Here is a 23,571-nt window from a genome sequence, read left to right as displayed (position 1 = left end):
GCCAGAGGGACTCTTCATCAGGGACTGTAGTGATAGGACAAGGGGTAAAGGGTTCAGATTTAAACACGGGAAGTTTAGATTGGCTATAAGGAGGAAGTTCTTTACTGTGAGGGTGGTGAGGCACTGGAATGGGTTGCCCAAAGAAGTGGTGAATGCTCCATCCCTGGCAGTGTTCAAGGCCAGGCTGGACAGAGCCTTGGATGACATGGTTTAGTGTGAGGTGTCCCTGCCCATGGCAGGGGACTTGGAACTGGATGATCTTAAGGTTCTTTCCAACCCAAACCATTCTGTGATTCCTGAATGCTATTTCCCCCTTCTTCAGCCTTTATTCTTCAAGGTACACCATTCAGTTATCCATTTTCAAAAGAACTTTCTGTGTGAACTTTCCACTTCTCTCTGTCAAATTATCTTACTGTTTTTGGAAAGACTGCATGTCATCTATATTTAACACCATTTCAGCTTGGTGAGGTGAATATAACGTAGCATTAAACTCAGACGAAAAAAAATGAGTGTGGCATTTCTAGGTTTTTCAAGTGTGAGTTAACTCAGAAGAGCTAATTTGGCTGGAAAAAGTGCCTTCCCCCAGCTGTCTTGGATCTCAGCAGACCTTCTTGCAGGTATCTAAGCTGAGGTAATATGAATGGCAGTTAGATGCCAAAGTCCTTTGAATTAGTATTTGTGGTTACCATAGAAGTGAGTCTGTCTCTCATGTGAATAAAGAGGTCATGTGAAGAACTGATATGGAAGGTTTCTCTACAGGCACTTCATTCTTAGAAATTTACAGATGAAAAATGCTATATGGGTATTAATAGATAGGGATGAAATATGGATGAGGGGATACTAAAGCTGAAATAGCAAGTAGAACAAAGGGAATAAGGGGACATGGGAACATGGTAAGAAATCAGACTAGAGCTGCAGACCTGGACAGACCTGTCTGAGACCTAAAAAACAAAAAGAAAGTTTAGATAAAGGAATAAAGTGGTAAGCAGTATGAGAAATTATTTGAAGGAGGACTGGGATGGGACATGGCTATCAGGGAACCTAAAAGAACTGGGTTGTAGCAGGATAAAGAATAACCAGACGTAAGAAGTGTCCTAGCTACTGGTACAGATGTGGTCGGTCACCTTTTCATAGAGGAAGAGAAAGACAGACCTGCTAACACACTGGACAAGAGGAAAAGAAACAGCAAGGCAATGTTTCTGTGACACATAGACAGGTAGGAGGTACTGTAGCACACATACATGGAGAGGTTCCAGGAGAGAACGTGTCTCTGTTAAGCCTGAATTGGTGCTGATGATGTTTCTTTATGGATGTGCAAGAATATTTAATATAAACAATCAGCCACAGGATCTGGACAGAAGAAGATCCAAGTACATGCAGCATCTTTTGAAGAGGGATGTCCTGGGATTATTTGCCCAGCAACAAACAGGGAAGAGCATAGGGCCTGGGTGACCTGCTAGCCTGGCAGCACTGTAGCTAGACTACAGTGAGAGAGGACTAGGGGGGGAGTGGGGTGTGAAATCACTGTAGTTCACTGTCAGCAGAGAGACAAGTCAGCCTCTGTAGTATGCTGGTGACCACCTCTAGTTTATGAAGCCTGCAGAGGGAGAAGTCTAAAAAATACTTCCCAGAGCTTAGATCTGGATGGGCCTTGCTAAGCAAAGAACAATATCTGCACTCCAGTATTCTTCAGTGCAGGGGTGTATCTTCTAATCCATCACAAAGCCCCCTTGGTACACCAGTTTAGACGTGTTTCATCGAGTCACTGGCACAGGAATGTGGCTAAAGTAATGCAGAATTAGCTTACATAGTACTAAAATAAGATCCTGAGAGTGAAGAGAAGTAGGTGAAGGAAAGAGGCCTAAGTGCCACTGAGAAAGGAATCAGCAAAGGAAGAGAAACCACAAAAAGGGATGCTGCAGAAATAACCAGAGAACTGTGAACTGAAATAAGAAGGAACAAGGCCACAACAGCCAGGGAGAAAGGACCCTACAGAAAAATCTAAGCATGTAGAACCTGCAGGTATCATCCATGTGTCTTGTTAAGAGGAGCTGAACTGGAGCAAAAAGGGCACATACCAGACAAAGAGGTAACGTGATTATAAAGAACAGAACTTCAGATGGAGAAAGACACAATTTTACCTGCCTTGATTTTTAAGCTTGGAGTGTTTCACTGACTAGTCATGGGTCAGTAGGAAATGGTGACATTAATTCACTAGCTGTAAGAAAGCAAACACTTGTGTGTAGAGCCATAAACGCAGGGTTGCCCATTTCCATCGCTTAGCACTGCACACTTACTCCCTGTTTCAGAGTTTTAACAGCTACCCAGTTTGGGGTGCATTCACCCCCCACCCCATCTGCCCCTGTATGCAAATATACAGGATTGTAGGCCTTGATGCGTGCAGTTGTAACACTGTGCTTGTCCCATGGCTGGCCTCGCTTCTGAGAGCTTGGAGTTTGTCTGCGTTAAGGATGTGCGATGCAGTTTCCCTCTCAGCCTTGCATTAGTGATCACATGTGATCAGACCCAACCTGCTGGTCTCTTGGGAAACACACACATAATAATTAGCCCCTTTGCACCAAAGACTTCATTGCTGTATACACCACATGGTGAGTGTTGCCCTGTGGGTTTGTGAACGCACACGCACACTCTCTGAAACCCTCCCATCCCCAGAAAACATCACTGTAGTTGCCATATGGTCAGGCTCACCTGCTAGGTCTGTGAGGAGACAGGCAGGAAACACACACATAATGAAGCTTCCCACTGAGCTGCCTTAAGAAATTAAAACCAAACTTGACGTAACTGCCACATGATCGCTCACCTGCTGAGTTTTGGGGCAGTCACACACACATGAATTTGCCATCTCTGCCCAGTGGGTGCCTCCCCGTGCTCCACCTCACTGCACTATAGCGGGAAACCAGAGCCGGAGGGATGCACTCCCCTCCCCAGCAGAGTGACAGGGACCCCTCGCCCAAACAGGCCGTCAGGCCCCTCCTCACCCCCTCCGGGTCGCAGAGCTCTGATTGCGTCCTGATCTGGGTGGAGAGCTCACAACGATGTGGACGATGGCGACTCCACAGTGAGCCTCTCCTCGGAGCCCTGTGACTACCGCAAGGCCAGGCCCGGCTCCTCGCGGGCAGGGAGCGAGGCCCAGGCGGGGGCTCAGGTACCGGCTCTTGCCCGTCCTCCGGGGCGCTGTTACGGTAATTGCCGGGGCAGAGACAGTCACTAGGGACAAGATAACAACCCGGTCCTTCCCCGGGCTGGCAGTGCTTGTAAACACCAGCAGCCACAGCGCTGCACCGAGCCCAGGCGGCGGCGGCGGGGCTCTCCTCCCGCACGGCCATTCCCGCCCCTCACGCTGCGCCGCTCCCGTCACGCACAGCCGCCCCACCCGCCCACGCAGGGGCGGCCGTCGGCCTGGGCGATACCGGCAGCAGATGCTCCTCGGCCCCGAGCCCATCGCGGCTCTCCGGGGCGCTGGGAGCGCTCTCCCCGGGCGCTGCCGCCGTTCCCCGCATCACCATGGCGGCCTGAGGGAGGGCGGGCGGTGCGGGACTCCCCTGGCGGTGACGTGTGTTGCCATGGCGACGCCCAGGCAGCGTCTCGCTCCGAGTGGGGGGGGGTAGGGGGATGACAACAAATATGGCGGAGAGGAGCAGGACGGCAGAGACGGGTCAGTGTCAGCCGCAGTCTTCTGGGCGGGGGGAGAAGGGGAAGAGCCCCCTTTCTCCAGGGGCTTCTGGCAGTAAATGGGAGCTGCAAAGCAGCGGAGTGCAGGAGACGGAGCGCTTCTCTCAGGGAAAGGGGAGGGAAGTGCCACCCGGCCGAGGGCACTGAGGTGCAGAAGGGGCCCGGGCAGAGGCCCCTGCCCAGGGAGCTGTGGAGGAGGGCAAGGCACTATCCCTTGGGGCTTGAGGGGTGTCTGGGAGACACTCAGGGGAGACACTTGGGGGAGAGGTGGCCGTGGGGAAGGAGCTGATGGTGCGGTAGCCTGCACTGTGCGCCCTCCTCCCCTCGCATGGGGCACAGGTAGCGGTGGTGAAGAGCAGAGCAAAACGGTGGTGCAGAGGAGTTCCCCTCACACAAGAAAGCACGTCCTTTATTTAGAATGGAAAACTAATATGCGAAGGCAGGATTGGGATTGAAACTGCACCACAGTGAGGGTAGCTTGGGGGCTGACCTGCAAGTGCTGCTGGGCCTGTCCCCAGAGGCTGCAGAGAGGCAGGATGCTGTAACCTTACATCTCACATAACTTACTCTGTGAGGGTCTTTTAAAGGAAGGTGCCAAATGTTATTCTTCCTATTGAGGACGCGTTAACAATGGCTCTAACTGTGTATGTGAAGATAAGTTTGTGAAACTGAAGTTTTGTGTTTCCTAAGGAATGATGAGGATCCTCTTGGTACAGGCGTCTTTCCTATTGTAACAAAACACAGTTAAGGTCTTTTCCAACCCACGGGAAAACAGAAGCCCCCAAAATCAGTTATGAAAATTAGAGATTCTAACAATTGAAGGATGAAAGAATGATAATGGCAGTTTTCCTGAATATTTAGTATCCCACAGCATCATACATAAATTATCTGGGTTCCTGGACCAAAATTACATTTTCCTCACCTGCTGTGTTAGCTGCTGTGCCTGTGCTTTTCAGCCTCAGAAGTGGCTACAAATGAAGATACGTTATCCATAGAACTGGTTTTGGATTTTGGGGCCATTTGAGGTTAAAAAAAGTGATAAATATGTGAAATGCTCTGTAGGAAGCAATACTACAAAGGCTACCTCTAAACGGATTGGCCATATGATTCTTGAATTCCCTGTGTTCAGCCATGCTGTTTATGAACCCCTGAAACCACATTAAAGTTTATTGTACATTAAAGTTGTCCAGGAGGCAGGTGATTATATTCATCCGCTCTGTTGTTGTGCAACACTAAACACAGCAGATCACTTCTGACTGAACTGCGAAACAGGAAACAAAACTCCAGTGACTCTTTGACTTGGTCAGGTTTCCTACCTGCTTCATCTGCCCATGCCTGTGCCACTGTTACTTTCTTTAACATATAATGTAACTTTCCTACTGTTTCCAGATTAATTCATAAACTTACTTTTATATTGTGTTCTCTGCTATAGTATTTAAATCTGCAGCTTTGTGGTATTTGCTTTTTATTTTTAACCTTGTCCAGATTTTTTTCCACATCTAACTATTGCAGCTAATCACTGATTTTCTCATAAATGTGTTTCAGCTTGTGCTCAAACCATGTTTTGTTGCATGTTCTTTATAAATGTAGGTTTTATTTTAGCAATATCTGTCTGGCCTTTTTGGAAGCCTTAATTTGGAGATCCTTTTTTTTTTTTTTTTGAGAAACCAGATGAGGATTAAAAATGCAAAGAACCGAAAAGATAGGAAAAAGAACCAAATCTTCCAGACATCAGTGGGACCTGGGAAGCAAACTTTTGATCTGGGCCCTTTTTAAGAAAGGACATGGAAAGTAGGCTGTGGAAAAATAAAGGTGGGGTGCTTTGGTTTTTTTTTTGCCTTTTTCCCCCTAAACTTTGATTTAGTGTCTCCTCTGACACTAAGGGGATCCTTGGCAGATCCCCAGAAGAACCTATTTGATCCCTGTGTGCTGGGAGACACTGACACTGCTGACGTGCGTGTAACATAACTGGGTGATGTTCTTGTTCTTGGTGCATCCTGATTGCTTAGTGTGTTTTCATAACATGTCAGACCTGGACCAGTCTTTAGGACATACAGGAATGCAGCATTAGGAGATAGATGAACCTACATTTGGCACTAATGTACATTTTTTATGTATGGATGCAAGGAGAATAAAGCCATTACAGAAGGAGTGAACATGTTCAAACCATATAAATTAATTTAGTCAATATTACTATATTATACTTTCTGTTTAGTTTTTAGAGCAACATCATGCTTGTATTCCTGGATCAGAAAACATGAGTAATAACTAAGTCTTCCCATGTTGGAATATTGATTGTTATTTGTAACTTTCAGATGCGGAAACTGACCTACAGAGGAATTAAAGGTAACTTATCCATGCTCTGTAGCAACACAGATTACTGTTATGGACCATTCATTACTGGTTTATTTCAGTAACCTGTGTTAGTAAAGAGCCAGTGACAAGGAAAGATGTCAGAAAAAAAATATGATGTGCACTTACTTAAAGAAATTAAGTTTCTTCCTAAAGATTACCTGGTACTGAGTTATATACAGCTAAGATGCTCTACAACACCTCTAAACTCTTAGCTTTGAAAATACACGGTGTCAAGATGTTTTGTATATTAATTATGCTTTCTGGAAAGCATATCCTTTTTAATGTAAGAAATTTTCAGTTTTGTTAGTATCTCCTTGCTCTTCTGTTATAGGAAAGTAATTCTGTTAAGTTTCTTATACTGGTAAATATACTTACTGTTTCCATATATACAGGGTATTTTTCATATTTCCATTCTTTTTTCCTGTAAAAGATTTTTATTTCTGTAGTAGTTCTTGCAAATTTTTAAACTGTTTTGTTGGTGAGGGGGATTGTGTCACACAGAATTACACATAGTACTGCAGAAGAGGGACTACCATCAGCTTTTCTTATCCTGTTACTCTTAGCATAATTTTCTGTATCAGGGTTTAAGCCAATCTGTGTGTTTCAAATGAGATTGAGATTTAATATGGAAGGCAGATTATCTCACATCTGTCTATTACACAGTTCATATTCTGGTGCTGTGCTCTCTGGACTGGGCAGACATCTGGTCTAATCCATTAAAATAGTCTCTGCATTCGGATATCTGAATAGAGTGCTGCAAATCAACTCACTTTTCCCTGGATTAATCAATCATTTTCCTGTTGCAGTTGGCTCCATAGTCATAGCTAGTTTCTCAGAACTCGCTTAAATCAGCTTTCTGCAATAAACTCTGAATTTGTATGCTTCTCTGTTTGGGTTTCCAGGCTGAAGCCTTCGTGTCTCAAGCTGGGAATCCAAATTAAAAGCAACTTAAGCCTTCACTAATGAAGTCTGCAGAATGAAAGTGAGGTGACTATTTAGTTACTTTCAGGAGCTTCTTGGTTTGACTTCCAGTAGTTCTGCTTGTCTGACCTTGATGTCTCAAGCCTTTGGAAGGTACAAGATACAGAAGATGGCCAGTTTAGTTAAGTTTTTTCAAAACCAGACCAATGTTATTTTTCCAATTCTGTAGTAAAGCAAACCTTATTACTGGGTCAAAATGAGTACAAAAAATGCGTGTATTTGGTAATTTTTTTGACCCATGAACCAGATGAAAATATTTAACTTTTCAGACATGGATTCAGCTAGTTATCTTATTCTCCCCAGGTTACTCTTATTCTTGTGGACATCTCTGTTCCCTTCAGAAGACTTGCTTCCAGAGGTCTGAATGATCAAAGGGTACAGGTTATCGCTGAGTCCTGTAATAGTTTCCTATCTGAGGCAGCTGCATATTAGGCTGGGATTGACAGTTCTAATATGTGTTATTCCACAGCTGCTAGTCATTTTGTGGATATTAGTATTTCTGATATTTCATTGAGTCCTCATCACTGAAATCATAGTGAAAGCAAAAAAAGGCATTTACTCACAGTTCTGGACAGGGGATAAATATATGTCTTTAGACCAAAGATCCTTGTTATCGGAACAAACAGATTTCCCAGGTGAATGTGTAGGTTTCCATGTTTATTTACATGTCATGCTAGATACCTTGCAGCACCATGTTAAGTCACGCAGCTGGGCTGACCTGGCTTCTGGAGGAGAGCTTCAAACCACCACTGAATGTTGAACCCCTGCTCAAAGTCTGGGTGTTTATTAGCATTTCTAAACTGCTTTGTGTTGAGGTGGTGATTTCAGAGATGTGCATGTGGAGGGTCCGATAGGATAATTGTGTAAATTCTACAGTGTTTTCTAATGGATTTTAATCTGATAGTGCTGAGCTGGATTATTTTGAAAGACAGTTTTTGAGTATTCCTTCAAAAAAGAATATTTCTTTTAAAACTATTTACTCCCCTATGGCATGCATACATTTTAGTATCAGGAACATACTGCTTCCTTTTAGGTGACCTTAATTAGGAAACCTAATTTATTTGTCTTTAAATTTAAGCCTTTTTGATAACGGGAACTTCCAATTCACTGCCTTTACCATGAGGAAATTGAAAATAGGTCAAATCGGATAATTAACAGTATTATTTAATCTTTGTCTTTCAAATAACACAGCACACCACTGGTGCTTCTGGTCTTCCAGGCAAATGTAATTTCTTTAATGGAATTGTCCTGTTTTAAATCATTTCTGAATTTTCAAGCATAAACACTGTAGCTTATTTCCTAATATACACCACTAGCCTGTAAGCTGAATTCCAGTGTCTGGGAAAAGACATTGCAGAAAGGGATCTGAAAGGGATCTGCCCACTCTATCTTCCCATTAACACAGAGATTTCAAAAGTCGGTGGAAAACTGTCAGGGTACTGGGCACAGACTTGCAGATGTTCACACACCATAAGGAGCTATTTAGAGTTGTTTATAAAATGCTGCAGGATGTATTTGTAAACAAACCTAAAATGTGGTTTGTTTAACAAAGCTGAAACTTACTGGCAGCATTGGTAGAACACAGAATAGGATAGAAGGGTTAAGGTTGGAAAGCACTTTAAAGATCATCTAGTTCCAACTCCCTGACATGGGCAGGGACGCCTCACCCTGGACCATGTCGCCAAGGCTCTGTCCAACTTGGTCTTGAACACTGCCAGGGATGGAGCATTTGCCACTTCTTTGAGCACCCTGTTCCAGTGCCTCACCACCCTCACAGTAAAGAACTTCTTCATTTCTATCTAACCTGAACTTCTCCTGTTTAAGTTTAAACCCATTACTCCTACAGTTCTCACCAGAATTCAAAACCTGAAGATGTATTGTTTGGTACGTTTTATCTTTAGCAGTTTGAAGTCCAGGGAATATTAGAGAAAGGTTTGTTACTGAATTTAAGCACCCTGGAAGACCATTAACTACCTCAGGTTTTACTGCTGAGCTTGAAATAGGCATTGAAGTGATATATTGAAATTAACTGTAGTAGCTGCAGAAAAGTATTATAATAATCATAATAGTCTGTTGCCAGTAGGCTGGAATTCAGCTAATTTCCAACTTTTTCAGTTATCTAGTGGAAACAATCCCCACTAGAAGGATTTGTTGAAGAAGAGCTGCTAATATATTTTTGGTACTTACAGCTTTGATCATATTTCTGTTACATAATTTGCCATATAAGGAGACCTGAGAAATGCCACTGAAGGCTTTTTACAGCCAGAAGATATAATTTCAGAAAAAGAAGGAATCAGGAATGTGTTGCGTGTTCCAGTTGCCATTTCTTAATGGTTTACCATTTCCTCGCCAGATTTCAAACAGATTTTTTTCTTTGACAAATAATCAAAGCTTTTGAAAGTTACTTACCTCAAGTCTCCCAACGTTTTTTTTTCTTTCAGCGAAGTTCAAAGCACCCTATTAATTATTAGTGCTTGTGAGAGGAGGGTTTTGAATTTGTAAAGAGTAAAAGGAGACATACTGAGAATTTTAATCAGTTTCATACTGGAATTTGTAAAACAGAAGTTTGTGCAAGTTTCTTTAGTGTTGCTGTCACTGTATTGAGTAGGCAGGAGTTTCATGCGAAAAAACCAGATCAACCTCAGAATGCATTTATATGGCCTACATAGGATTTCTATTTTTTGAAGTTAAGCTTTGTGGATTTAATGGACATTAAAATAGTTTTTAAAGTCACTTGCTTGTGTTAAAATGTAACTGGCTTGATCTCTACGTGGGGCCACTAACAGGACTGGGGATCTTAGATCTGCAGCACAAGCCTACTTTCCAAATGGGATCCCTAGTAACAATAGCTGTTATCTTTTGCAGAAGGAATTGACAACTTGCTCGTGCTCAGAGATTTTCCTTCCTCCTTTTCTTCTTTCCTCCAGCAACATCTGTTTAGGGACAAAAGTAATGGAGTGAAATGCCTGTATAGTCATCTTTACTGCTAGGATACCCTGATAACAGAAAGCACCAACCCCCAGATAAATGAGGTGCTAGAGGACTTGGAGAGGAGTTTGATACAGATATTTATGGCTCATGGTGCTTAGATCCAGCAGTTCTGCTTCTGCTCAGCAGTGGTGCTGCTGTATACTGGCTTCAGCACACCCACCAAGGTGCTACATCACTCCTGTTCCTGCAGGATTGATTGTGCTGCCCTTTCCCACAACTATGCGATCCTATAGAAACCAGCTTAGGTTTCTTAAGTAATCTCCAAAAGTAGTTGGCATTCAGAGACTTGATGCAGAATTGCTGTGTTTAGATTGCATTGTCCCTGAGATAAGAAGTTCTTCTAAGTTCAAGCTCTGTCTGCAATTAATCTATAATAGAGGTAAACCAATTTACAGAGATGTAAATGGAGAGTTGGTTCTGAGTACACATCTATGTGTCCCATTCCCCAGCTTCCCTGTCACATTGTCCCCACATTTTAATTCCTTCACATTGGCACATGGGCCAAGCCTGTCATTTAAGAAGTGCTATTTTTTTAGCCCTAGACTTTTAAATACATTTTTTTTGCAGTATTTTTTGCTACTTGCATGTCAGAATGGTTTGGAAAAGCCAGTTTTGGAGCCACTCCTCTACCAAAATAATAATAATAACTTCAAATTTTGTCACAGGCTGCTCAAATTCAGAGCTGGGGACTTTGGTATTACATCTAGGGCACTGATCCTGAAAATGTTTGGCACTGAGTTTGGTGTATATATGTGTATACTGAAGTGTTTTCACGATTGCTTCTATTTTAGGATAATTAAAGTATTAACGTTAGAGACTCAAACTTAGTCTGATATATAAGTTTTCTAATGTACATATGTGTCCCTGTTCTCTCAGTATGGTTAACAGGCTGATTTCATAGATTAATTTTGGCAAAAATCAGGCGTAGAAAAGGGGGTGGGAGTAGTTGTCTTAAATTATTATTCAAAAAATAAGCTATCTGACTGTATTTGATTTACTAATTCATAGAACTATTTACTTAGCAGTGGAACTCGCAATCACAAGCAAAAACTGGCAAGATTTTGCTTTTACATATTGTTTCATAACCACCTTGAAAAATGTGTTGAATTTCAATCTCCACAAAAGCAAGTGGAACATCAGTTCCTGTGAATCACCAGCGCAGAGCAGCAGGAATCCATTCCAAAGAAAGCCCAGCTGGATTCATTACAGGTCTGCTGATGTGTTTTCATTTGCAATAAGCAGCAAGTTACTGTGCGATTACAGTAAACTTTAGAGCTGGGTAACACCTATCAAGTGACTATCATGTTTTCATGCATATGTAATGTAGAGGAGGTAGTATGATGCACTTGATTAATGAAAATTTCCTCAAATAACCTATACAAATCCAAAGGTAGCAGCATTATTTCAGGGGAACTGTACATGTGGAATAGGATTTTGAGATAAACTTGACCTGTAGTACTGCAGAATAACAGGTACTTCCTAACCACACAGAATACCAGTATATCTGCTGGTTATTTTATTTCTAAGCAATACAAGTAATAAGGAATTTGATCTGAGAGCTGTCTCTGTCAGCCTTCTTGAAGGTAGAATTTTGGCTCGTGTTGTGAATATTTGAAAAACTTTGTATGCATTTCATATTCCTATAAATATTGTATCAAGTTAACATTTGCTTAGTTAAAAAACCTGCTGAATACGGTGTATCAGTTAGTAGTGTTCTCTGTAGTTAGATTCCTGTTCTTAACATTGCTGAGAAAGTTGGGGCTGTTCAGCCTGGAGAAGAGAAGGCTGCGTGGAGACCTCATAGCAGCCTTGCAGCATCTGAAGGGGGCCTATAGGGATGCTGGGGAGGGACTCTTCATTAGAGACTGTAGTGACAGGACAAGGGGTAATGGGTTAAAACTTAAACAGGGGAAGTTTACATTGGGTATAAGGAAGAAGTTCTTTACTGTGTGGGTGGTGAGGCACTGGAATGGGTTGCCCAGGGGGGTTGTGAATGCTCCATCCCTGGCAGTGTGCAAGGCCAGGTTGGACAGAGCCTTGGGTGACATGGTTTAGTGTGAGGTGTCCCTGCCTGTGACAGGGGCGTTGGCACTAGATGATCTTAAGGTCCTTTCCAACCCTAACTGCTCTGTTATTCTATGATGCAAGAGACTTCATACATCAAGTTTGCTTTGCTGCTATTTTTATATTAGAAAAAAGGAATTCTGAAACAATATTTAAATCTGTTGCTATACAGTACTTATACTTTGTGAATAAAATAGAATGCTGCAATGATCTAATTATTTAATCTGAAATACTAAATTATGTGTTTCTTAACTAAAGAGTAAATTCAGCAATGTGAGTGGGCAATGCTTGGGTGGAAGAAATTCTCAGTGGCTTAAAGTACTACTTTTGGAATGGCCTGTTTTGGAAAGTAGGGGGAAAGATGCTGTTCTGAACTAAGAAGTTAAAGGAGTTGTTTCAATGAGTAATTATAATTATTGCAGTAATTAATAGTGTCATTGATTTAAGCAACCTCGGGGAACAAATTATTCCAGAAGTAGAGCTAAAATCCCCACATTATTTTAAATACAAAGTAGTCAAGAAGATTTAACTCCAAACTGAAGAAATTAACTGTGTCTGAAACTACTGTTTAGTTTGACTGACAGAAGACATGCCTAACTCTAAACAAAAAGTAAATAGGAAGCAAGGGAAAAACCATATGTTTAAATTACACATATTCAAGAGCCAAGGAAAAATAGAGGTTCAACCCAAAGACAGATGCACGACTTATGGTGCAAAATAGACAGGATGGAAATTGTCGGTGATTTTCTGTCGCCCAGTTTTCACTTATCACACTTGTAACGATAGCCCAAGCACTTGTGGCAGTGTGCAACTACCTCTCTTCCAACAATTTGTAAAATATGGGGTGTTGAAGAGAAAGGTGCATTTGTTTCCCCGCAGGATTTTGTGCTTTGTGGAGCCTTCATGGAAGGCTGTTTCCTGTGGAAGTCTCGTGAATGCTAGACTTACTCAGTGATCATCAAATACATCTTTTCTTTGGACAGATGCATCCACAACAAATTTTCGGTAGTCACACTTCAGGTATTGAAAAATCAAAGTACCTCTGAAGAGTGGGTTTGTTGTAGTACCAGAGCTGGCCTGTGCTGAGACTCACCAGGCTGATGGCTTTTGAAGAATACCTACAAATGAGATAAAAACCCATTCCAAATTGGAAGGCACAACTATATTGCCTCAGTGCTGAACCTGAAATAGTGTTTGTGGTACAGCTTATTAGCTCAGGCACAGCATCACAGCTACAGCTCTCTTCCTTTGGCCTGGCTGGGATCACAGCAGATAAGCTCATGTCTTCCAAAATATGGTGTAGATCTCTTTAAGTACAGATCTGGAAAGCTCCTGTTCAATCAGCAAACATATTTAGACATTAACAGTGCTAGGAGTTTGACATGAAAGGTGCAATTTTCATAAACAGAAAAAGCACTGTTTATATGTTTCTTCCTTGACCTTGCTGATACTCTTGAAAGACTTCCATAGTACTTCATACTTAGTACTTTTTGGAGACACCGTTTGTGGGCAAGCATTTTGAAAGTGATAGTCAGGACTGAGGAGTATGAAACTTAGCACAATTCAAGTAAATAAAGCCTTGGCATATTGCAAAGCTGAAATAAACCTACTTGTCTGTTATATCAGGAATCATTATTACCTATTGAGTCTTTTTCAGTTTCCCAGCTGAAAAGCAGATTGTCCTAAAGAAAAGAGATACACAGAGTTATTAAATTCCAGAGATTTCGACTTTGTTATTCACTGAGGGCTACATAGTCATGGGTCATGGTCATTGCATGGGTTGCTACAGATCAGATGCTTTAGTTACATTTAGCTTGCCTCAATGTGAGTTATTTTTAATTTAGAAACTTATTTTGTCATGACTTCTTCCAGTTACCCTGTCATTAAAACCATTTTAATTATACTGTTCTGGTAGGATAAAGACCATCTGACTTGGCATAGTGCTCACTTCTGGTTAGGTTATCATGATCTGGCTGTTGGTCAATCACATCATTTGCTTTTGAATCAGACAAAACTACTTATTCTAGAATATACAGTGTGGATAAATAAAGAAACGTGGAGGAAGTAATGTTCTTATACTTTGCAATAAAATATGATTGCACAGGAGGGAAATGGTCAATGTAGTCTATAGGTCAGATCTGCTGTTGCTTTATCAGTGTAAGCATGGATTAAGTCAGCCTATTTTACACCTTCTGTATAAAACCTAAGTATTATACATGGAAGTTAAGTCTGATCTGCACTAGCTATGACTAACTGCATCAATATCCTGTGGCTGGTGCTATTTCTTGAGGTTGTTCAGAAGTATCTTTTAGTAAGCATTTTGCATGTAATCATTCTGCACTTAAAAACCTTGTCAAAGAGAGGTTTTTGAAAATACATGTGGCTTGTTACTATATCTGGAAGACTAAGCTAGATAACCTGCTTTTGTTAAATCCATGCCTCATATCTGGGACAGCTGTTTAAACATGGATATATACATATGTATATATGTATCTGTATGTATATATGGATATATATATAGCATATGTCCATGAACCTTCCCCTTCCTTTCCTCCCACTTTCTCCATCCTCCCTCACCTATAATGCAAAACCAGGAGTATGTATGGTGATTCATTTCAGGATTAGGTGGCATGGGAAATATTTACAGCATTTTAGGATGGTGCCAGCACATACTAGTGAGTGACCCCAACCACCAACACGTTTTGCCCTTACCTGACATTTTCTACCAACTACAGTTCCAACCACAATTTCTACCAGTTCCAGTTCCTCAGTATTTTTGGCAGGTCACATGCACTCCTTGTCTTTTGGAAGTCCGTTGCTTACAGACTTCAGAAAGACATGGGGCCCTACATAACAAAGTTTTACCCATTGAAGTTCTTGGTACCACACAAAGGATCTGCTTTAACTTTTCAGTTCTCCTCCTGCCTCAGAATCCCTGGACACAGAATTTCCTCTTGCTTGGTAGGAGCACCCCTAAAAAAATCTTTTGGTGACCTAGACCTTGAATTCCAATGCACTCCTCAACTTGTGTTTCAGCATCTCCTATCATTCTTATGCAGAGCTAAGTCTCTGAGCCATCTCTTACCTCTCAGAGAGGATGGACTTGCTGATACAATTGCTTTCTTTGCAGATGCACCTCAGCACTAGCTGAGCTTGGTAGCTGTAATTTACACTTTCCTCTGCTAGCTGGGAATATATCTGATGCATATCTTTTTGTTTACAATTTGTATGTTTTATGCTCTGGTTTGATCTGTTTTGTATTTAAAGAAGTATTGCTACTATAGCAACTGTCGCATCATGTGATATCTTTGATATTATCACAATGCCAAATACTTGTTAAAGAATCAATCTGTATATTGGGTGAAATTCACTGATTTTTACAATGGATTTGAATAAACATCTTTTCAATTTCCATGTTTGGTACTAGTGGGGTTTTTTCCAGTTTGGGGTTTTTTTTCCTTTCTGGTGATGAGTGTTTTAGTGGAAAGGTCAGAGATTGTAAGGACAGTAAAAAGAGTCATGGATATTATTTTTTTTTTCTTGCTTACTGAGTTCAAAGCATTAATTGCTTTTTTATTTTCATGAAGAAAAACTGTTCATACCTTCTCGGGCATTTTGAGTTTCATTAAAGTGGTACAAAAAATTCCATTGCCTTTTGCCTCTGACAAGAAGGTATGTCCTTGGAGATAGCCCACATTGAGCTAATGAATAAATATTCTTGAAGTAAAGCTTCAAGTTATGCTTTTAGGTTAAAGATTGGAAACAAAGATTACATAGAAAAATACAAGCCAACAGAAATTGACTTGTTTTCTTTTCCCTTAAAGTCATAAGGCGATGGCAGCCACTGGGAGTGAGGAATCATTGTTCAGAGCAGTATGTGTCTGCCAGGCATTGTCTTCAGTTCAGTGTTCTTCACTAGATTTTTGAAAGGACCTTGCATTGATGATTTTATCTCTAAGTTAATCTATTTCTTTTTTTAATGGACTGGGCAGTGGATATTTCTCATCATCTTTTCATACTTGATCAGCCAGGAAGTTGACAGTTTTTCTTTGGGATAAGCACCTTATGTACTTTTTTGTTCCTACTTATCTTTGGGCAGCCTGCTGTCTGCTCAGTATGGGCTTTTAAGTAAAGCGCTCTTTGGTACCACCAAGCCTTTGGTAGGGGCCCTATGTGACACGTTCAGTGATAGTTTTGTTTTCACGTTTGTGTATAGGAACAAGACTTTTTCCACCCTCAGCTTTGACTGAGACTGTTAGGCCATACCTTCTGCTAGAGCAAATCAGCTTCTTGGAGCAGCCTGGTCTAGTGGAAGGTGTCCCTGCCTGTGGCGGGGGTTTGGAACTAGATGGTACTTAAGGACCCTTTCCAACCCAAACCATTCTATGATTTAGATGTACTTAAGCCCAAATAAAAAGTTAATGGTGCATTAGCCAAGGAATTGTGTTAGGAAAATTAAAAGGACGTGTGGTCTGGTAGCCTCTGTAGAAAAAGTAACTTGTGCCGTAAAAGTGAAAAACCCCTTAGCAATAAATTCCGATGTTTCTTTCTTATTTATGCAACCTCCCATAGGCTTTTTCAAGTCGCTAGCAGTAAGCTTGCAGTTCATTTTTCCTGAGTACTTTCAGAAGCTTTGCAAAGCCCAGAATTTACCTGATAATCTCTACTAAGCTAGTTCTTGTCTTTTATTGCACAGGTTTTCTTGACTACAAATATCCTCTTGCGGTTTAGAGACAGCCTCTTAACAAGCAGTCTGTTGGTCAAACTGCAGGAGGAAAGCAGTTAAAAAGACAATTACTTCAAAGATGCTTTATCTCAAAATGAGTTTCTAAATAGCAATTCAGTGTGTTTTTTAGTACTAGACTGAGCTGTATGAGAATGCTGTCTGTGATAATCGACATTTCCCTTGTTCTGCTTGACCTTTGAAATAGGTGGTGGTGACAGTACGGGCACAGGACCTGAACATGAGGCAGCAGATATGGTCGGTACCATGCCAGGTATTCTTCCAAACCCTGGGATTTGTAATCTTCACATAATTTCTCCCATTTCTTTTCAGATCACAGTGATTGTGAAATAAGTACATTTCAGACTGACAAAACTCTCTGCAGTATGTTTAGGTTCTCAGGGTTGTGCCCAGTCTTTGCTGCAGGATACATGGCTGTGAAGATCAAAATGATAGTTGTGATTTCTTCTTTTTCTTGGCATTTTTTAAGCCAGTGGAGCTGGAATTCTAAGTTCCTGCCTGCTGATGCCTGTAGCGTTTTTAGAATGGCATTCCTCCTGCAGTTTGACCAACACGGTGCTTGTCAAGAGGCTGCCCCCAAACAATAAGAGGGTATTGAAGAAAATGCAGACTAAAAGGCAGGCACTAGTTTAGCAGAGATGATGAGGTAAATTCTGAGCATTCAGAACTGATAGCGGAAATAGGAAGTCTTCCTGAATATCAGTGCTGCCAAAGCCTAGGCGCAATGATAGAAAACCTTCTATTTAAAAAAATATATTAAAGAACAAGAGAATATTATCACCTATTAAGACTATAGATTTCTACAAATCTGACTATATAGAAGAATTTTGCTAAGATTGCCCTGTTTGCAGTTTTCTGATTTCTGGAGCACTGTTCTTGGGTTATCCTCCGTTAAGTGTTACTTTTCCGACACGAGCAATGTTCATTGAGAGACCCATTATGTTTAGGAGCTAATAGGAGTTGCCATTGGTCATCTGGATGAACTTTTGTTTGTTGCAGATTGGACTGAGAGTTTAGATTCACTTCTTTCTGTGGTTTTACACTAACAGTCCTGCTCAAGGCTGTTGAAGCTTTGTTAGGATACCTGGAAACTTTTCTTGGCACCTAGATGATGAGAATCTGGCCATTAGATCTTTACACCATAGAAATGTTCAGTAGCAAAATGTATCCTGAGTTTGTTCTGAAATAAGGATCTCATAAGAGAATGAGAGGCACTTTGATGGCATTTGTTATATTTAAAGACTTCTACAAAGTTTACTTGGCAGTTATCTGTCTTTCCATGTTACCTTTCCAATTGATTATCCTCGTTAGGCAATAAGGCTCATCATAAGAATGATCCAGGTTTTCCAGGCAAATTCACTCGATATTTCCCTATGTCTGTTTTAATGCAGCTGTGCTCTCCTCCCTAATGTAGTATGGGGGTAGCTGCCAGCTGCTAACTGGAGTCTGAAGTTTGTCACATCTGGAAGCTGGGCTCGTTGTTTACCCAGTCTAAAGAGTAACTATTATTGACTAAAGAGGCACCTTCCTCTAGAAACTGAGTTTTTAAAGAAAATGTACCTAAATTTGCATGATGTTCATTGTAGCAAATACTGTTTTCATCTTTGCTTAGATAAAAATGTTGTCTTTACCCTTTGAACTCCAGAATAGCAGGAAGCTCTGGAAGTTTCCAAATTTTTTCTCCTAAGAATCCCAGTCCCCTGTAACTGATTCTATTAATTTTCATTAGTTTGGTGTGAAATATATCCACAGTGACAATAGTGATGAATGCAGATACCAAAAGAATCTGTCCAGGTTTTATTTTAAATCCTTATATACTTACAGAGATTTCAGACACCTACAGATTTTATACCTGATAGAAAATTACCATTAAAGTTTAATACTGTGCTAGAAGTAAATCCTAGGGATTTGCCGGAGACTCCAGGAGTTTAAGGTATGAAGCATTAGAATAAAATAGCTATGTGTCTTACAACTTATAAGAAAAATAATTGACAGAATAAGACCTACAGTCCAAGAAAATTTCTTTGCTAAGTTACTTTTGCCTTTTCTCATCTAAGCTTTCTTCAAGAAAGAATCTGGTCTCCCCAGGTGCAATGGGCAGGATGTGCTTCAGTTAATTCTCTTCTTTCCCTTTCAGTTTGTTTCAGGTTGAAGTACTATTTCCCTTTCCTACAAGGTTCTGTCATACCTCTTTGCCGTCAGTCAGGAAAATCTGCTTAGGGCTCCCCAGTCCTGAGGACAGTATCTCTATATTGGCCAGAAGACTTAGAGCACAGTGTAACAGTTCTCTCCATCTGAAGGTGGTAATGTATTCTCAGCAACACTCTCTGCATCTGCTGAACAGACAAGCGTGAAGCCATGTTTTATAATCTAGTAATACAGCAATGCAGGCTCTTTCTTGGCCAGTAGTCTGGCCTTTTCTTTATCACCGAAGGACAGCATGCCAGAAAGGGCATAATGCTGTTGTGCTGTATAGCATGAAGTTCAAAGACTGCAGTTTTGTATGTTTATAGATTAACTGAAGATAATATAACTCAAAATAGAACAACACTACAATCTGAATATTCAAAGCGCTATGTAATAAAGAGCATGCAGGGAGAGATTAATATTATTAAACTACTATGAATTATAGGTTATCTGATGATTTTATTCTTGTTCCTGGATGGCTACATAAGGCCAGGAGAAGCAGATGGAAACTTTTTGCTAGGACACAGTCACTTGACAGCTTCATTTTGCATCATGTAAAGCCTCCATTGACAGATTTTCTCATGTGTCAGGTGGAAAAGGAGATTTAACTCTGTTTTCTGCCTGCTTTTCCCACACTGCCTTATGGTGGCAGTATTAGGAATATAATCTTTTCTAGTTCCTTCATCTTTAAAAATAATAAATTCTTTCTTAGATTCTTTTGAAACAGCTTGAAAGTTTGGCGTGGGTTTATTAACGTTGTAATGAAAAGGTTTTGAGAAAGAACCTCACAAGGACTTGGTAATGTTAAGTTTATGGTTAGGTTAGGTTGGACTTGATGATCTGAAAGGTCTTTTCCAACCTAAATGATTCTGTGATTTTCTGATCTTTATTTAGGCATCTTTTAAGATTTACAAGAAGCCTATTACTTTTAGTTGAAACTTACAAGTAAGCATTTACCAGGAGGAGCTGAGTCTTCTTACTGCTTTACTCAGTTGACTCCTTGCCTTCCATTCTTTCACTTTGGGCCCTGGCAGCTTGTGCATTTTTGGCAGAGATCTGCAGGTTTCCCCTGAATTATTCTTTGTATCCTCGATTCCAGGTGCTGGATCACGACCAATTAACTTGACTAAATGTGAAGGGTATATGGGGACCCTTAATCAAAGTGGCCCTGAGTTTAAACTGAGGAAAAGGCTTCCCTGTGGCTGCTGTTATGAATTACAGGTGCATGATGCAGAGGGAGGAATTGTACCAAGAGACACGATTGTGGCCATACAGGTACACAGGTGCCTCAGCCAGGTCTAAGCTTGCTTCCGGTGTCCTCAGCCTTTAGGCAAATTGTATCAGCGTGTACCATCTAGCTAAAAAGATCATAACTAGCAATTTTGCATTTAAAGAAAACAATCTAAATGCTGCAGATTGCTCTCTGTGGGTAATTTTTATTCAGTTTAAAACAAATAACCTTGAGGTTGTAAATAATAATTTTGCTAAAAAATAATAGCGTGTATTATTTAATATCTATCTTTTTGGATGATGATTATGTAAGAAAGAGTCTGAATTGTCTTTGCACTATTGCAGTACTTCCCAAAGAGAGTAAGTTTCAGACTTCCCCTGGGAGCACTGGGGATTTATATGCTGAGTGTTGGCCTGGATATACATATTTTTTAATCTGGGATTGACATACCTCTGAAAATATGGGTATATAATAGAAAGCCTGACAGCCCCTTTAACTGTGGTGTCACTAATACATTCATATAATCTGTTACCTCAGCTAAGGTGTTTTGCCTCAAGAGGTGGAATACATTTATGTATGGAAAGGTCAGTTTTAATTAATAAGCTGTTTTCATCATTCAGGGCCAATATGAATCGCTTGTAACATTTGTGTGAAATAGTTTTCAATATAAAAATAAAACAAATTGAGCTTTATGTCACATTCATCATCCCCTGTAACCCATTTAAATGTCAAAAAGTCAGTACAGACCAAAAGTCTATTTCTAGAAGCTTTAGTAACCCTATTTATCAGAGTGAAATAAGATATTATCATCCCATTACTCCATCACATGCCTTCTGCACTTGAAGACATATACATTTCTTCTAGTTTTCTCTTACATTTAAGATATTTTCTCTATTGTTAAATATTTTTTGTGAAGAAAATGCTGAGCCAATGTCAGAAAAATGAACACCTGGTTATATTATAGTGTATTTCTTTCACTATACTATAATGTTAATGTTAATGTATAATATAATGTATAAATATTAACTTACTTTCTTGTACATTTCTCAAATGAAAAAAATCCCTGTGTTCTTCCACCCTTTATTTGGAAGCCTGTTTTTTGCATACGACAGTTTGTTAATGTTTTTTTGGCAAGACACAACTTTCACTGTAGACACTACTGATAACATTTTGACAAAAATCATGACATTCTATAGAAAATTTACATCCCCATCTATTTTATTATGAAATGACCCCCACGTTTAAAAACACTTTAAGTTCTTTTTCTGAGTTTTATTTCCTAAGCAAGCAAGGCACAGGTGATCAGTCACACACCTGCATGACTGTCTCTCCCTTCTAAGGATTTTCAAGTTTCAAATATGTGTGGGACTGAACAGTCTCAAAGGTTCTAAGTTTTAAGAGGTGTGAAAATAGGCAGCAGGATAGAAGAAAAAGATCCCATTAAAGCCTATAGTGAGGAATATGGCGCTGAGGATTATGATTAAGAAGCTGCTGAGGAGTTCAATCCATGCAGAATATACATACCAGAGCTCCATTCAGAAGAAGTGGATTCAGCTGAATATCAGCCTATTGCATGTAAGCGTTCTGCCACAGAGCAAGCACATGAAAGAAACAAGGCTGTGTGGCTTCTTACTTAAAGAAGCTTTAACATATGATGCTGTTGTTATGTCCCAATTCTTAAATAAACTTTGAAAAGAAACAGTTAATTTACTGGTGCATGTGTAAAATGGTGCAAATCTCATGTTACATAGAAAAGCAGGGGGGAATGTCTTTCTACTGTTTTTTATATTTTTTTTTTTGTTTATTCTCATGCTTTTGTTTGCTTTTATTGCAACAGGTAGTGCCATAGGAAGTGATGATATCATAGCAGGGAATGTGAGCAAGTACACTGTTCTGCCAGTTGGTTATTGTGGACTGCCTAAAAAAGGACATCTTATATTTGATGCCTGTTTTGAAAGTGGTAAGCATTTTTTGGTGTTGTTTTATGTTGTGGAGATGTCAGTATAGTAATGATTTTAGCTATATCACTCATCTTTATAGAAAGGCTGCGTGGAGACCTCATAGCAGCTTTGTAGTATCTGAAGGGGGCCTATAGGGATGCTGGGGAATGACTCTTCATTAGGGACTGTAGTGATAGGACAAGGGGTAACGGGTTAAAACTTAAACAGGGGAAGTTTAGATTGGATATAAGGAGGAAATTCTTTCCTGTTAGGGTGGTGAGGCACTGGAATGGGTTGCCCAGGGAGGTTGTGAATGCTCCATCCCTGGCAGTGTTCAAGACCAGGTTGGACGAGGCCTCGGGTGATACGGTTTAGTGTGAGGTGTCCCTGCCCATGGCAGGGGGGTTGGAACTTGATGATCTTAAGGTCCTTTCCAACCCTAGCTATTCTGATTCTAAAGTGTTTTAATTCAGAAGAAGACTTGCATTTAAAGCTAATTAAACTCACATTTGCTTCAGCCAGAGTACGACATAAATTCAGACTATTCAAATGTAAAAAGGCGTGTGAAGTTTGTTATTACAACTGTACATTTCATCAAGTCCATCTCTTAGCACATGTAGATACATAACTGGATTTTATTCCACTGTTAGATATGGTATTTGTGTATAACAAATCTCATCTAACAAATCTACATCTAATCAAAGGTGTGGTATTTAAAATATGTTGTTTTAAAATGTGATTTGGAAATTTACTGGCGAAGTTAAGCTCATAAAGTTAACCTGGTAAAGTGCCAAGCCCATCCTTGCATAGTTAGAAGATTTTACAGATGTGTAAATATGTTTCTTGTGGCCTAATTTTGTACTGCTAAGGTTAATGGAAGTTCAGCCTCAGATGTCAATAGAAGGAGAATTAAACTTTAGTAAGCTACTGCAAATTGAAAGAAATTATTTTTGCAAGTTAGCACATTAATTTAGATAATATTTTTCATCATGTATGTTTATATGCATAGGGGGTATGTAGGTAATAATATATATGTTTAATTTTTTGTGTTACATGTATGTGTGTCTCCAGATTTTAAATCTATTACTATTGGCTTACAGATCTACAGAGCACTGTTAAACACCATATGTACAAAAGGCATTTGGCAGGATAAACCAGAGTTTCAGCATGGTTTATGTGCAAGGTGCTGGTAATGCCAAAACTGCCACAGTGTCTTGTAAAATGTGCTTTTTATGAAGAGTTACATCCCTCAGGGTAGTATACTGGCTGCCAGTTCCTGGATAAATATTAAATTGAGTTATTTAAATCCTTTGATTACATTATGTGAAAGGTGTAAAGGATGCAGTGAATAATAAAGAGTGTCTTATTTTTAAGGTTCGTCTCTA

General features: G+C 40.2%; 1 protein-coding gene across 7 annotated transcripts in view; it reads left to right on the top strand.

The window, feature by feature from the left end:
• The first annotated feature begins 3,548 nt into the window (after nucleotides 1-3,548).
• LOC134165953 (BEN domain-containing protein 5) overlaps nucleotides 3,549-23,571 on the top strand; it is a 954,442-nt gene continuing 934,419 nt past the window's right edge. For 6 of the 7 annotated variants that reach the window (XM_062623212.1, XM_062623211.1, XM_062623208.1 and 3 more), the window contains exons 1-2: nucleotides 3,549-3,676; nucleotides 22,084-22,206. In XM_062623212.1, the coding sequence (XP_062479196.1) occupies nucleotides 3,634-3,676; nucleotides 22,084-22,206 (166 nt within the window). In that variant the 5' untranslated portion in view covers nucleotides 3,549-3,633. Of the gene's footprint in view, nucleotides 3,677-5,993; nucleotides 6,040-22,083; nucleotides 22,207-23,571 lie in introns of those variants that run through there. The other variant, XM_062623210.1, reaches the window with a different exon arrangement.

Source organism: Pezoporus occidentalis, unplaced genomic scaffold (genome assembly GCF_034315485.1).
Source record: "Pezoporus occidentalis ecotype Australia unplaced genomic scaffold, CSIRO_AGI_Poc_V1 ctg25, whole genome shotgun sequence".
Lineage (NCBI taxonomy): Eukaryota > Metazoa > Chordata > Aves > Psittaciformes > Psittacidae > Pezoporus > Pezoporus occidentalis.
This window is presented reverse-complemented; position numbering and strand designations above follow the sequence as displayed.